The 16,494-nt window shown below is 35.8% G+C and overlaps 1 protein-coding gene across 1 annotated transcript in view; it reads right to left on the bottom strand.

Annotated features, from left to right (window-relative positions):
• RNF17 (ring finger protein 17) overlaps positions 1-16,494 on the bottom strand; it is a 159,730-nt gene that overhangs the window by 35,173 nt on the left and 108,063 nt on the right. Inside the window, exons 22-27 of the mRNA XM_090275163.1 lie at positions 12,063-12,290; positions 11,259-11,409; positions 10,990-11,108; positions 4,822-4,912; positions 3,712-3,827; positions 1,957-2,234 (exon numbers count right to left, since the gene is read on the bottom strand). Of these exons, the coding sequence (XP_090131289.1) occupies positions 1,957-2,234; positions 3,712-3,827; positions 4,822-4,912; positions 10,990-11,108; positions 11,259-11,409; positions 12,063-12,290 (983 nt within the window). The remainder of the gene's footprint in view (positions 1-1,956; positions 2,235-3,711; positions 3,828-4,821; positions 4,913-10,989; positions 11,109-11,258; positions 11,410-12,062; positions 12,291-16,494) is intronic.

Raw genomic sequence — 16,494 nt, 5'->3', positions numbered from 1 at the left:
GAGATAAGTTACATGTTACTTGATGCTTAGATATAGCATAATGCTGGCATATAAAATTAAAATTCTTATGTTGCTACTTGCTTCTAACTGGCCCATTAGTTCCACAGTAAATACATATCCCCATAACTAATAGCATAGAACACAAGCTCTGGAGTTAGTTCCTGTAACAGTTCTACTGCTTTGGTTGAACCATCTTGGGTAGTTCCATTACCCACAAAAGTCTCAGTTTGTTCTTCTGTGAACTGGGTATAACAATGCCTACCCACATTATCAGTTTTGTGGATATTAGATGTAAAATGTCTAGCACACTGTCTGACATATAATAGTCAAGCAGTTTTATCTATGCCTATTTATACATGTTTGGATTAAGTACTAATGCTAGGTCTCAAACACTGCTCACATCTTCTAAAAAGGTTTCTTGGTTCTAGAACAGCCAACTACACAAATTTATTTGGTTTCTCAATTTAAAATTATTTAGAAGATCAACAAATGAGACAAAAATTTCAACAAATTCATAGCCACCATCCCCTTATCTATAGGTGGATTTACTATGGAGTCAAAGGAGCTTATAAGTCCTGTGAGTGCTTGAGTTGCTGTGAGTTACAGAATATTATGGGCACACTCAAGTTGTAGAAAAGAAGGATTTGTACATAAGCCTAAAGAGATCTCAGAAAAAAACCTAAATATCTTCAAAGGACTCTGAATTCTAGTAATTTGTGGTGATGTTTTTTTTCTCATTCTAGATGAATATGAACTTTCATATTCTTTTTTCTTAGAGATCCTCCAAACTTGTGTAAGTGCCTGATATAAGAGAACTATTCACTTAAGATGTGTGGAACCTGGAACCAGCCTCATGCTTATCTTAGGCCTAACATCTACAGTATTCCCCCACTTACCATGGGTATTATGTTCTAGACCACCCCCCGCCCCCATGATAGGTGAGAAACCGCGAAGTAGAAACCTTACTTTTATTTTAGTATTTATATATATTTTAAGGCTTTATAAACCCTTCCCACACTTATAAACCATTCCCAGTCCCTTATTAACCTTTCCCACTCCCCTTATTAACCTTTTCCACACTTTTATAAACATTACTTATGTTTATCAGAGAAGGAAAACTCTGACTCCAAAAAACCTCTGCTGCCTTGCGGCATACCTCTTCAGGGGAAAGGCTAAGGGAGTAAACCCCGACAGAAAATCTGGAGCCGGAGTCCCTAAGGCGGTTTGACGTTGTAGTCAACACCGGCAACTCCTGCGGCGCACCTGAAGCCAAGCTGTATTGACTCCGTCTTTCCCTTGGACCCTTCAGCTGTGAAGAGGGGGGGGGTCTGCTGCATGGGCAACAGCAGACCCTCCATATCACCCTGCCCAGGCTCTGTAGCTTCAGCTTCACTTGAGAGGACACTCCAGCGTCATCACAAGATGTCGATTCAACACGGGAGGAGACAGATACCGTGTCACTCCCGAGTTGGACTGCACAGCCATTCTCGGCGGTGCAGATAGACTCTTAAGAAGCTACACCATCGTCTCTCAAGACGGACGGCTGCCGACGACGACTTATGTTCTTAAACATATTCTACACTCTTAAACCTACGTAACTTTTACAGCATACATATACAGTACCGCAAAATCCCGCGATATAGTGAAAAATCCACAATAATTAAATATAATATTTTTAAAAATCCTGTGATACAGTGAGGCTGCAATAAGTGAACCATGATATAGAGAGGGACTACTGTACTTCCAATAGCTCAATAAATGATTGTTATGTGCTAGGCATTGTGAAAAGCACTTTATATACATTATTTCATTTAACTCTCACAATACTCCAGTGAAAATGAGGTCGGACGAAGTTAAATATTGTCCAAAGTATTTCAATCCATGTCTATCTTACTGGAGAGTGAGCTGCTAGCTAGGGCTTATATGACTAATCCTACGTAGGGTAAAAGATCTTACCTGACAACTTAGGCACCACAAATACAGTTCCATCATCACCAATGCAGCTGACTACTGCCTCAAATACTTCCATGTTGGGAATAACTGGTGGTTTATAGCATCCAGAAGTTCTTGGTTCTAGAATTTTCTCCTTAAATTCACACACCTTGTGTTCAGGAGCTTTTTTGTCACAGTCAAAGTTAATTTTAATATACGTAGTAACCATTGAATCGTCTTGTTTTAGGGGGATTTCCAGGGATTTCTCAGATAATGAATGGTTGTTCTCTAACTTATTAATTCTGTAACATCCAAAAAAGAATACATCTACACATGAGCAATAAGAAATTCTGGAGAAAACAATATAAACAGAATCCTTTTAAATATACTTGAAATTTAATAGCATTGAGAAATACAACATCTTCACATTGATTCTAATTTAGTTCACATATACATGTGGCAAGTTATCAACATTCATAAAATAACACAAATATACTATGAGTTCCTTAAAAATATGGTACTATTCAGATATTAAATGTTAGTGGTGATATGCTATATTCACTCATAATTCTTTTTACTTTTGTTATTTACTTCCAATTATAAAAGAGTATGCCTACAAAAAAAAAATCCTAGAAGAAAATATTAGCATTGCTTATTTTAGCAGAATTATTAATTTTTGTTTCTTCTACTTTCCTATATTTTCTTTTAAAAAGAAATATGCATTGATAAAGAGCTACATGACTTCTCGCCTCCCATGGCTCCCTTACAGTCCCAGCTTTGAGACAGCTGGTGATTTCAGTGCTGTAAAAGCAGATGTTATCTATTAGTGGTATTAGTATGTCCAGCAAAGTAGATGTTATCTATTAGTGGTATTAATATGCCCAGCATTGTTCACTTTAACATTTCCTTTATTAGGAATTGCTTTAGTCTAAAGTCAGTGAACCAAAAGAGAGACATGTGTGGGACTAAAGATGCAGAGGTAACTGCAGACCACTGCCCAGCATTAGATCAGTACCCATCACGCTGGGCTAACCACCTCATGACCCATTTCATTTCTGATTTCTCATTCTCCTTCCATTTCATCAGGACTGGGGTCCAGGTCCAAATAAGGGAAAATATAATAATGTAAGATTAAAAAAAGAGAGAGAAAGAGAGATGTGGACCCACATGGTAAAGGTGGCTGCTTGGAACATGTGTCAGTAATTCCCATAGACCTCTACATCTAGGAGAGAGAAAGAGGCAGCCAGGACTATTGCAATATCCTGATCCTTTTCCTTGTGGACCAAAAGCACTTAGTACCTGAAAGTAGTACCCAAAAGAATCTTTAAATGTAAATATCATTCAATTATGTTTTTTTTGTTACCCATTTCTGTTTCACAAAAACACATTCTTGGTGTATACCTACCAGAACTGTCAACAGAAAGCTTAAACATTTCTATCTTAAGCAAATGAGGCCAAAGTATGCTGATCTGGTACCCACTAAACCATCCCCTCATCTCCTTTCCTTTGATTTGGAGTGTAAATGCCAAAGCAATGGAAAAGCAGAGAAGCAAACATGTCAGTTTAAAGAGGGATTTAAATATGCAAGAGCTGATGGGATCAAATAAAGGAATTGGCAATCCTGAAGGAAGCTGTTTCTAAATTGGCTCCTTGGGATTAGTTTATAAATCATCTTTAAGTGCAAACAGGGTGGAATTCAGGTCATAGACATGTAGACTGGCACAGGCAAATAAGAAGCCTCTATGACAAACTGATGTAAAAAAAAAAAGAAATTTGTACCTCCTTTCTCTCAAAGCCAAACCCTTTTTAATCAAATATTTAGAGACATCAACACGCTCTCCTTTTGCATCTCTGCAGAAAATTTTCACAGGTAATGGACATGTCGTGTTGTTTTCCTGGTGGTTTAAGAGCAGAGTAAGAGTGAGGTACAAAAATTAAATCTTCTACACAATATACTTTTCACGGGCATTTTCTCCACATTTCTACAAGCCAGGAAAAAAAAAAAAATCCCAGCCATGTAATTTGGATATATGAACATATCAGAGAGAAAGCAGCCTGGAAGAGTCAACGGGGGTAAACGGTGTCTTGTAAAATGCAGCAGGAAAGCCTCACTGTCAAGGTGAAACTTATCAAAGTAGGGTGAGGGGAAAGCAGATTTAAAAACTTTTTTTTTTTAATCCCAGAAAGCAGGTGGGGAGGGATATACCAACAGTTACAAATTCTCTATTGTCCTAAACTCTGTTAACTATAGATCAAAATATATTTTCCTAGGTGTGACTTTTTTCCTACAAGAGGCAAAAGAATGGAAAGAACTATGAAACATATAGTCTGCTTCATAGAAATTATAAAAATGAAAGCACACACAGAATGAAAAAAGTAACATGGAAAAAATTGCTTATACAAGAAAATCCTAATCATTAATGTGGTAAAATATATTAAATTAGAAAAAAGTAAAAGAGGCAAAGAATGTCTTCAAATGTTCTGGAAAAGTATATTCTGTATATATATCCTCTTCTCAAATCCATACTCAGAGACACTTTTTATGACATATACTTAATATGACTTCATTAGAAGCCCAACTAAGTTTCCAGCTTGAAAGAATATAAAAAGGCTTTAGAAATACATTCAAGCATACATATATTCTGTTCCGTAACATGCAAATTATCAACTCGAGAAATGAGTTGATCCAAATTATCAACTCAAGAAATGAGTTGATTCATTCATATGATCATTTATATTACATCTATTATCACACAGGTGTTATAACTTGAAATAAGACCAAAGAAGTTTGAAAAAATCAGTATGCTGTTATTTTGTCAACAAGAAAATGAATTGTGAAAAAGATCAATGAAATAATCAGTAAATTTCTATGGGAACTCCACTGCACACCTGCAAGATTATGGTTGCTACAGCTCCAGTTAGATACAATGAAAGACAGTCACAAGCTGTTGCTGTCCACTTGTCACTCCCACCAGTTGGTCTAAAAAAACAATGACAACTTGTTTTATAACAAACAGCATAGGACATATAAAAGTGAAACAATCACCATAGATATATATATTTGACTCAACTATATATGTACTGAGAAATCAATTTAAAGATAGCTTTATTATTTCCAGAATTTTATTCCCCATTTCATAACCTTTTGTTTATCCCTTTATTCTAATGATAAGATCCTTGTGGGTATGATAAAAAGAGGCTGGATAAACCTGTAACTTTAAATGGCTCATTAAGGTTTTTAGAAAAATGTTGAAAGGGTCTTTGGGATCTTTTAGCTTTGTAAATAGATCTTTAATAGTCCTATTTGTGTTTATATCTGGAAAATGTATACACTTACGTGGACATATATGTGTGTATGTATGTATCTTTCAGCCAAATAACAGAAGTTGGCTAGATGGGTTTGCTTCAAGTTAGGAAGAAAACATAAGACAATTCCCAACTAGAACTTCTTTGCATGGTGGATAACTGCGGGTAACACACCAAGCACAAGGAAATTATCCTCCCAACTGGTTTTAATTGAAGAGGAGCTGCTTCCCATATGTGAAATTACATTCTGAACTCCATGTTTAGCTAAAACTTATCTAGCTATATCTAATGACTCTTTTGAACCTCTGGAGGGAAAGCCAATTAGCTTTGGCAACACTGTTACTTCAATAACTAGATACTCTAATTGTTGTCAACAAAGCTAGAAATCAAATATTAATGTGGCACCTACTGGTTTTTAAGAAAACATTGATTAAATAGTTCAAAATTTTAAAAACTTTCTGTCCGCCAAGTACATGGTGCTTATTACCTGGATTTGGCCCACAAACTGGAAACTACAACCTCTTACATAGAGATATGCTTTCAAATTTCCAGATAATGAATTAGAAAGAACAACCTAGATGTTAATGGTATTTGAGTTTCAAAATCAATTAGATGAAATATGACAGGACTAAATATAAAAGTCTATATTTTGGTGGAAAAAAAATCAATGATTTAAATGTATAAAAAACTATAGTTTCCTAATAAGTTCCAGTGAAGAAGAGCAGGTGTCACTCCTATGGAAGCCCTCCTAAGTGGAAAGCCCATGTAAGGACATCATGGCCTGTCCTGTCTTCCAGGTCAGTGTTGGGATTTTGGTTGTAAACTCTGATTTGTTTCAGCTGGTGATATTTCCTTCTTCCAGGTAGATAGGGCAATGATAATTCTGATAGTCAACAAATAGATAGAGACTGATGTGTGCTTGGACGCTTTTCTATACTTCTATTGTTTAGTAAAACTGAAATTTGAATTGAGTTACATACAGCTCAAAGCACTGGGCTTTTGACTAATATTCACAAGCTCAATGCAAGTTCAATGAAAATTGCTTAAGAAATTCAACCCAACTCACCTCCACAAAATACAAATTTAAACAGACTGTGCTAACCAAATGTAATGAATAGAATCATGTTCATAGTTTTAGTGAGATGTGCTCAGAATATACCTGAAATAATTCTTCCAACTTAAACCAGAAAACATTTAGAGAAGGCAAGCAGGAAAAATGTAGAAATCATGTTATTTTAGGATTATTTGACAAAACTGTAGTAGCCTGGAAGAAAATAAAAATTTTAGTGGAACGTGATATCCACCTTTCCATATCTGATGGTTAGCAAAGTCAAGAGGTTTGTTCTGAGGCAAAATGAGGATGTGTGTAAGACATAAGGAGACCAATTTCAATGCAGTGTAAGGAGATACTAGCAACTGGAGCTGCCTAATAGACAAGCTCCCTTGAGGAATATTCTCCATAGCACTGGAAGTTTTCAAGCAGGTCTCGAATATCCATTTATTAGGACTGGTATAAAGAAATTACTGTTATGATGCCTCTAAGGTCTTTGGATTCCAAGTCTAAGATTCTATAATTTTTGTTACAAAGACACTATGACTTTATTGCCATGGATTTATCAATGAAGGAACGCCTCCTAGAATCAGGAATTTCCTACATTTTTTTTTTCAAAAATAAGTCTGAAGATAATATATTCCCACGTTAAGTGTGCCTGTGACGCCTTTCTAGCTGGGAAAACCATAAAATGCAGGTGAACATTGAGATATATGAAGAGCTATATTGAGTTTTACCAAACAACATTTTGCTCTTAAATTATCTATTCAGAAAAGACTGTACTTTTCTATATTCCTTTAAGCTCTATCTTATTTACAGATTTTTCTTAATAGCTGAAGAGTATCTCAATATTTTCTTTAAAATCTCACGAATTCACCTTTGAAAAGTTATTATGGTAATTTTCAAACATATTCTAAAGCAGAGAGATCTATGTATCTATCACTCAGCTTCAACAATTATAAATACATGACCAATTTTATTTCAATTAGACTCCCACATACTCCCATCCCTGATTATTTTTAATGAAGTGCCAGATATAACATTTTATTTGAAAAGATTTTAGTTTGTATTTCCAAAAGATAGTCTTTAATAAACATATAACAAACATAATGGGAGCACCATTATAACAACTAAAAAATTTAGTAATTCTTAAATATCAACCATTCAGACGATGTTAATTTTTTCCTGATGTTTCAAAACAGTCTGAATTGGTAAGGTAAACAAAGCCCATACATCATGAATGGCTGATGTTTATCTTTTTTTTTTTTTAACATTTTTTTTCTTTTATTTTTTGGTTTTTCAATTACAGTTGTCCCATTTTTCCCCCATTGCTCCCCCCACCCAGCCCATCCCTTCTCCCACATTCATATCTTGAGTGCCCCTTTCTATCTCTTTCCCTTATAACTTTCTGTTGAAGAAACTGAGTCATTTGTTCTACAGTTTCTATGGTCTGGATTTAGCTGATTACATTGCCATAGTGTTTAACATGTTCTTTGTACTTCCTTTCAGTTCACAGTGAGATCTAGTCTTGATCAAATTCAGTCTTGCATTTTCTTTTTGCAGCATCACTATTCATAGGCACTTCCACAAGGAGATACACAATGTCTGATTCTCTTTTTGTGATGTTAGCATAACTTATAACTGCCATCTAGATTCCCTTCTTTGTTTATTGGGGATTATAAAATGGTGCCATTTTTAATGATATCATTCTTCCTTGGTTAGTTAGAATACTTATAAAAAACAGCTTTATAAGCTGAAATATAGATTGTAAAGGAAAAGCAAGACAAAAGTTCTTTTCCCTTATCTACCAGTTTTCAGAATAATGAGATGGTTCCCTAAAATCCTCTAAAAGTAACCAGTGAGGGCTTTTTTGTTTTTTGTTTTAAACCACTTTATAAACTTAGGGATTTAAATACATCAAATGCTTTTATACATTACAATTATCCTACTGATGCTCAAATTGTTCTATCTTTGGTCAGTGGAATTTTGTTCAGACTGGCTAAGTCTTTTTGTCATAATCTCCATAATTCTTTATAGCTGTCTTGCTTTTTCCTATGACAAGATATTCTATGCTCATATTGTAAATTTCCTGTCCCAGACGTGGAATCAGACATTTTTCCAAAAAGCAGGAATTTCTGTTAGTGGGAAATGGCATTTGGAGACGACAATTTATGTACTGGCAAAACTCATTGAGACTGGGGCCTTCATGTTACAAGGCTGGAAAAAAATGCAATTTTTTTTTTTTTTTTTGACAATTAAAACACCTCAAGAGTTTCTATTGACACTTCTAATTCAAAATGAGGAGAACAAGGTAAGTTAACTTTAATTGTACATCTTTGTCATCTGTCTACCACACTAGTTCTTAACAATATGCACGTAATTACTATTTTGACTTACCCCACAATACACACACAGTTTTTGTAACACTACAGCCCACTATGAGAGTAATGAAAACAACTGACAGGGGCAGGGTGGAGAGTTACTTTTTCATTCTTACAACATGTTCTGATAAGAATGTACAGTTGATTTACTGTGTTTCAAGCCTTTTGAAGAAATTCCTCTCTGAAAGGCTATGCCACCACTAAGTGAATGAAGTGATTTCATTTTCCTTACAATTTTACTGATTTGTTTATGTAAGATATTAACATAGTTCCAATACTAAATCGGTATTGTTAGTAACCTCTTCTCACTTTTTTCCCAACACCTTATTTGAAGTACTTACTTCTAGTTAATACCAATAAGATAAACGGCAAGTCTATTCAAGTTTTTGTATATAGTCTCCTTTCCCCATTTTTGAAATTGTGCCATATCTACTTTGCATGCTGTACTACTTCCTTAACAGTGACCACTTAATCATAGTCCTGAGGTAAAATAAATGTAATGTTAACCACCAGTCCTTATTTCAAAATCTCTCATGTCTTGTTATCTAAAGCTTATTCTCTTACAGATTCCTCAGGAACAATACTTTCTGAGTGGTCATAAAAGTTTGTCTGTGGTGTTTATCCTGAAGGTCAGTTTGGCTAGACATAAAACTCATAGCTTGCTGTTTTGAGTATTTAAAAATGTTACTGCATTATCTTCTGGTGGTGGTGATGACAGTGTGATTTTATACCCCTCAGAAGTCAATAATTTTACTAGATAATCCCTCAGTGTTTTGGTCCTGATTTTCCAAGATACGTAGTGTGCTCTTTCAACATACAGTTATAAGTAGTCTTTTATTTTATAAATACTTTCCTGAATTGGGTTTTTAGTATTTGGTTCTATTTCTTTTAGTTTTCATCTTTGAAATTTCAGTTACATGTATGTTGAGTCTTTCTTTTCTATTTTTAGATATCTTTTTTCTTTTGAATTATTTTTTAATTAAAAAAATCTGTCCTTATCTTGTATTTCTATTAAGGCATTGTTTATTATGTGTTTGCTTTTGTGTTTTTCTAGTTTAGTCTATATTTCTGTAAGATTTTCTTTTATTTCGAATTCTTTCTTGAGTGTTATCTCTTTTTCAAATCTTCCTTTTTCTGTAATAAATCTTGTGAGTTCCTAATTGTTTTATATTGTTCTTCACAGTGTCTATCATTTTCAAAATTTTTTTAGTTCGTTTTGAAATACTGGATTATAGGTTATTGTGTTGTGAGCATTCCTTTTTGGTGGATCTCCGCTGCCACTAGGGATAATAGTTGGCTCCTTATTCTTCTTTCTTTCTCATAATAATTTGCATGGAATTCAACTGTAACCCTTGCTTTTGCTCATGTTTTAAGTGAAGTAAAATTTCCTGTGCTTTTAGGGGAAAGGTGTGAATCACACTGCTTTTCTAGCTTCATGGATCTCTTGTGTTGTATTCCCAAAGTGACAAAAAACAGGGCCTCTTACTTGATATTCTGTCTTTTCTTTGCGCTGTTGTCTGTCTTGCTCAAACCAGGCTCTTTTCCCAGCAGTTTCTCCTCAATGTGGAATCCTGGGAGAGCGCTGAGACGGCTGAGAGCTTACATGGCTAGGAAAGCTCCAGCCCCATAGTACTGGCACATTACAAATCTGTCTTACATGTTCAACTATGAAGTCTCCTGCATCACTCCCTTCTCAGTTTGGGTTACTCTTCTCTTACTGGGTTGCCTGTTCCAGTGAAACGCTGAGCAATTTCTTTTCTCACAGCTGTCAGCACATGCTGTCAGCTTTCTTTTCACATGCTCCCCACACAACTGCTTATGTCATACAGGCTGGTTTCTGTGTGCCACATCTCCTTGTATTTGCCTACTTTTGTTGTAGATATTGATTGTGCAGTTTTTGGTTTTGTTATCAGAGTTGTTCTGTGTTTTTGACAGAATTCTAGCAGACTCAAAAACTATACCATGCCATTTTCCCAGAATCCTCTTTAACTCAGTAATTTTGGTAATTTACAAATTTTTAGCTTTCCATGAAATCCTATGCTTGTGAAATACATTTTGTTTCTATATGCCTTTGTTCCGCAAGTATTTTTGTATTTAACATATTGAATTCTATCTAAATATCTATTTCTATTTCTTTAATAACACAAAATGTATGTGCTCCAAATTTTTATCTTTCCCTTTTCTTAAAACCCTAAAATTAACTAATTTTATGAAAATTTCAGAATGATAGTAAAATGACAAATGACTAGAACCCATGCCAAAAGAAAAATATTTAAAATCACATTCAATAATGAGAAAATTTACTCAGATAAAAACTACCTTATATCAACAAGAGAGCATTCCAAAGACAATCTTCCCATTGCCTTTAGGTTTTCTTGAAGTTCTCGTAAACAGTTAACATTCACTACTAGTTCAACACCCACATCGTACAGCAAGACCTACGAAAACAATAACTTTAAGTCTATGCACAGAAAACACTTAAAAAAACTTTTTGCAAATGAAAGCTTAATAAAAATGATTTAGTAAATCCAGGATAAAAATACAAAATACAGTCACTTTCATGACTATATTTTTAACTCTGCATTTACCTCTACCAATGTGTCTGTAACCATTCTGATGATCTGGCCTCTTCGCCACTGATTGTTATCTGGAATCTTAACAGCACAGTGCATATCATTTTCCCATTTAATAGGTTCCCATTTTGAATTTTCATAAGCAGCTATCATCTTTTCTTCTAAACTATGTAAAGAAAAAACATTTTAACTTTCTAAGCCTGTTAACATAAAATTCTTTGACCACAAGTCTTCTACTGTCCTCCCTTACTCACTCTACTCCAGCCCAACTGTGAATACCTTGTTCTTCCTTGACTACCCAGTCTTTGAACTAGCTCTTCCCTCTGCCTGAGATGAACTTCCCCCTGATACTCTCATGGATTACTCCCGCTCCTCCTTCAGGATCCATTTCAATGTCACTGTCTCTGATATCTTCCTTGCTCATCTTAAAATTGTCTTCCTATGCCACTGCTTTATTTTTCTCTGTTCACCAGCATCTGCTATACTAAATACTTTATTTGTTCGCTGTCTCTTCCTCTACTAGAATTTAAGCTCCATGACAGCAAAGACTTATCCATGTTTTTACCACTGCATTCCAAGACCTAAAACACTGGCTGTCTAATCATAGCTGCTCAATAAGCATTTGTGGAATGAACAAATCCTAATAAAGTGAAAATAACCAGTAAAGATAATATTTGTACATTTTTAACTAGTTAAAAGTAGACTATTTAGCTGAATAATGTTGTTACTTTTAAAATTCTACATTTATGACTTCCAGATTTTTGAAACAAAATATTAAGAGTAAAACCATATGCAATATGTTTTTCTTATATCTAATACCTATTAAGTAAGTTTTCTGTTAATAACCACTGCACATAAATCTTCTCAGGAGATATTACATTACAGATATGCACAGGCACTTCCTTATCATAAAATGACTGAAGATTCTCATTAGGTAGAGATTTTGCAGACACAGAATTTAAGTTGTTTACTTCGTTTGAAATAATTTCTTCTGGAGAAGGATCCCATACTTCAGTATACTTTTTGGAATTATCTTTGATGGTGTATCTAAAGAATAACAAAACCCATTAGTAAAAAGAGTAGTTTGCAAAATACGTTTGCATTTGCTTATAGTTCTAGAGATGAATGAGTTTAAGCTCTGACTCACAATTTCCCAGTTTTGATATGAATAGCAATTTGTCTTTTTTTTTTTAGAGTTCTTACTACCACCAAAGCACAAGAAGAAAAACCTAAAACCCAATGTTTTGATCTTAAAAACACTTTAAAATACCAACTTTGCTCATAATTTCGCCATTTCCCATTGATATTTTATACTCACAAAGGAGAAGAATTATTCAGTTGTTTTGATAAGTTGAATATTTCTCCACAACTAAAAATTATCTATGCATGCTGATGAGAAAGAAGTGGAAAACAATTGCTATTAAAGTGTGTTAAGGAGAAAAGTTATTATAAAAAGAGTTTAGAATGTTTAATAAATCAGATTAGTTCAGACTCTAATCACAGATAATTAGATATCACTTTCTATTTCTATAAAAAAAACTTAATTTCTTTCATCATAAATTTGAGACTTGGCTATCCAAGATGAGTAATTTTTGCTGCTAAATTTGGACAGTTTTCAGTCCTTACTTGACATGAACACTGAGAACTACCCAACAGCATAACTCAAAGAAATACAAGGTTCTATGGCCAAGAAAGAACTGTACCTCTAACTTTTGGCTACTACAGGAGTAATGAAGTAATATGATTATTTGTTTATATTCCAGGTAACAATATTAATATTGATGAATATCTGAGAGCATGTTCACAGTTTGACACATAAATGTTATCTTCTACTGTGCATTAACCATACTTTATGACCAGATGGACAATTTAATAAAATTTTGGCTTTACTGAGGTAAAACTGATATATGAAATTTTAAGATATTTAAAAATGTACACGCATGACCCTGGCTCTGTAGCTCAGTTGGTCAGAATGATGTTCCAATACATTGAGGTTACGGGTATAATCCAGTGATCAGGGCACATACAAGAATCAACTAATGGCCCTGGCTGGTGTTGCTCAGTTGGCTGGAGTATTGACCCATGAACCAAAAGGTTGTGGGCTTCAGTCGCCGGTCCAGGCACAGATGGGAGGCAACCAATTGATGTTTCTCTCTTGCACTAATGTTTCTCTCCCTCCATTCCCCTCTCTCTAAAATCAGTGGTCATGTCCTCAGGTGAAGATTAAAAAAAAAGAATCAACCAATGAATAAATAAGGATAACAGCAAATCGATGTTTCTCTCTCTCTCTCTCCCCCTCCTTCCTCTAAAATATCAAATTTTTAAATATTAAAAAATAAAATAAAGTGTACATGCAATGCTTACAAAAATCTGTAACTATGCACCTTAAAAGGGTGAATTTTTACTGTATATATTTCAATAACTTTGACTTAAAAATATAAACAACTCAGGATCTGGTTAAGATGGTGGTGCAGGCAGATGTGGCTCACTTCTTCGCACAACCACATCAAAATTACAACTAAAATTTGGAACAATTATCAGCCAGAACCATCAGAAATCAAGTTGAATAGAAGTCTGAGAACTACGAAATTAAAGAAACCACATCCATTGAGACAGAGCCAGTAAGCTGGTACCATATCTAAGACTCCATCAACCTGGCTAACACTGTTTGACCCACCTTGGAGATCCCCAGAGTCTCCACCCCACCCAATTTAAGCTGTTTTTCCACATGAGTGGCTGGTCTTGGCTCATGCTTCACAATTTCCTAAATCCTCTGAAACAAGCAACAGTTGGCCTTAGTGAGCTCTAGGCCCAGCACTATGAGGAGTCAGCTTAGATTCACAGCCGGGTTTCACGTGAGAATCTCCAAGCTCAGCATAAGTAGCAGCCATCTCAGATTGCTTTATATGTATATCAGGCAGGGTGCCTGAGCAAAACACAGGTGGGGGCTGACCTTGGCCTGCACCAACCAGGAAGTCCCAGGGCAAACACACCCAGTGGACAGCTACAGACCACCGCCCTGCTCCCGCACAGCTGATCCTCCATAGAGGGCAGAGGTTGGTAGTCAGTGGTCACAGCCAGTCCTTGCAGCTGACTGGCCTGGGTAAATCCCTCCCATTGATCTGCCGACAGCAACAGGCTCAACTACAAGAGGAGGGTATACTCAGCCTACACAGAGGGGTGTACCTTGAGTACCCAGCTTGGGTGATAGGGGACCCTACAGGACACCTACTACCTTAGGCCATACTACCAAGACATTGAGTCAAAGCAGCTCTACCCAATTCACAGAAACAAACACAGGGAGGCTGCCAAATTGAGGAGGCATAGAAATATGTCCCAAATGAAAGAACAAGACAAAATCCCATAAAAAGAACTAAACGAAATGGAGATAGCCAACCCATCAGATAGAGAGTTCAAAACACTGGTGATCAGGAATCTCAGAGAAATGATTGAGTATAGCCACAAAATAAAGAAAGAAGTGAAGATTATACAAAATGAAATAAAAATATTCAGAAACCAGTAGTAATGGGAAGGAAGCCAGGATTCATATCAATTATTTGGACCAAAAGGAAGAAATAAACATTCACCTGGAACAGAAAGAAGAAACAAGAATTTAAAAAAATGGGGAGAGTATTAAGAACTCTGGAACAACTTTAAACATACCAACATCTGAATCATAGGGATGCCAGAGGAGAAGAGATAGAGCAAGAAATTAAAAATTTCTTTGAAAAAAATGAAGAAAAACTTCCCTAATTTGGCAAAGGAAACTGACATACAAGTCCAGGAAGCACAGAGAGTCCCAAGCAAGTTGGACACAAAGAGGATCACACCAAGATACATCATAATCAAAATGCCAAAGGTTAAGGATAAAGAGAGAATCTTAAAGAGCAAGAGAAAAGCAGAGTTACCTACAAAGGAGTTCCTATAAGACTGCAGCTGATTTCTCAAAAGAAACTTTGCAGGCAAGAAGGGACTGGCAAGAAGTATTCAAAGTGATAAAAAGCAAGGACCTACAACCAAGATTACTCTATGCAGTAAGTTATCATTTAGAATGGAAGGGAAAATAAAGTGCTTCTCAGACAGGGTAAAGCTAAAAGAGTTCATCATCACTAAGCCCCTATTGTATGAAATGTTAAAGGCACTTACTTAAGAAAAATAAGATCAAGACTATGAACATTAAAATGACAAACTCACAACTATTAACAACTGAGTCTAAAAAACAAAAACTAAAACTAAACAAACAACCAGAACAGGAACAGAATCATAGGAATGGAGATCACTTGGAGGGTTATCAGCAGAGAGTAGAATGAGGAGAAAGGGGAAATGGTACAGGGATCAAGAAGTATACTTGGCAGGAACAAAAGAGATGGGGAATATTAAGAATAGTATAGGAAAGGGTGAAGCCAAAGAACTTACATGCACAGCCCATGGACATGAACTAAGGGGATAGAGATTGCTGGAGGGAAGGGGGGTAACCAGCGGAGGGGGCCAAAGGGAAAAAAATTGGGACAACTATAACAGCATGATCAATAAAATATACTTAAAAAAAAATTCAGTCTAATGTATTTTAGTGTTTCTTCTCACCTCTTTCTCTCCTTCACTTAGGACCTATACTGGACAGAGGACAGGCCTTCTCTTTTCTGCTACTGCCTCTTCCAGTATTAGGATGGGGAGGGAAAGCAAGACCACATGCTGAGCCCATAATGCAGGACTCTGCTGATGTCACTGCTTTTCTAGTTTACCCTGTCAGACAATATTGCCTTTCTTGAGGACTATCTGTGGGAGTTCTTCAGAAGATCCCTCATGGGCCACCCCACTGCACAAGTCCCTATTGTGGAAGAATTGCTTTGTCTTGAGTCCAAACCCTCCCAACCTCTTCTCACCACTACCTTGCCTTTCTGCTTCTAAGGTCATCTCAACCACTGGCCTCTAGTGGATATTAGTGCAATGACTCAAGCCTGTTTCTCTTTCAAAGTATCCACTTTAACACAGGAAAAATTCATGGTTCTCCAAATGGGAATGTGGGGTACTCTATCAGTACACTTGTTCTGTATCCTGCCATTTCTCTTCCTATCTTTCACACAGGTATAAGATGCCTAAGCTAATATTCTATCTAGAAATAAAATGTCAGTGTTTTTTTCTAACATGCACCTTCAATCTCTAGGAGCCTTTCTCATGGTTTCAGGATTCCCTAGGAATGGAGGGAAAAGCCACTCTAGTCCCCATTAGACCAATGATTTTATTGTTCTGA

This window comes from Furipterus horrens, unplaced genomic scaffold (assembly GCF_987537825.1).
Source record: "Furipterus horrens unplaced genomic scaffold, mFurHor1.1.pri manual_scaffold_4, whole genome shotgun sequence".
NCBI lineage: Eukaryota > Metazoa > Chordata > Mammalia > Chiroptera > Furipteridae > Furipterus > Furipterus horrens.
Note: the sequence above shows the minus strand (reverse complement) of the source record. Positions and strands in the feature narration are given on the sequence as shown.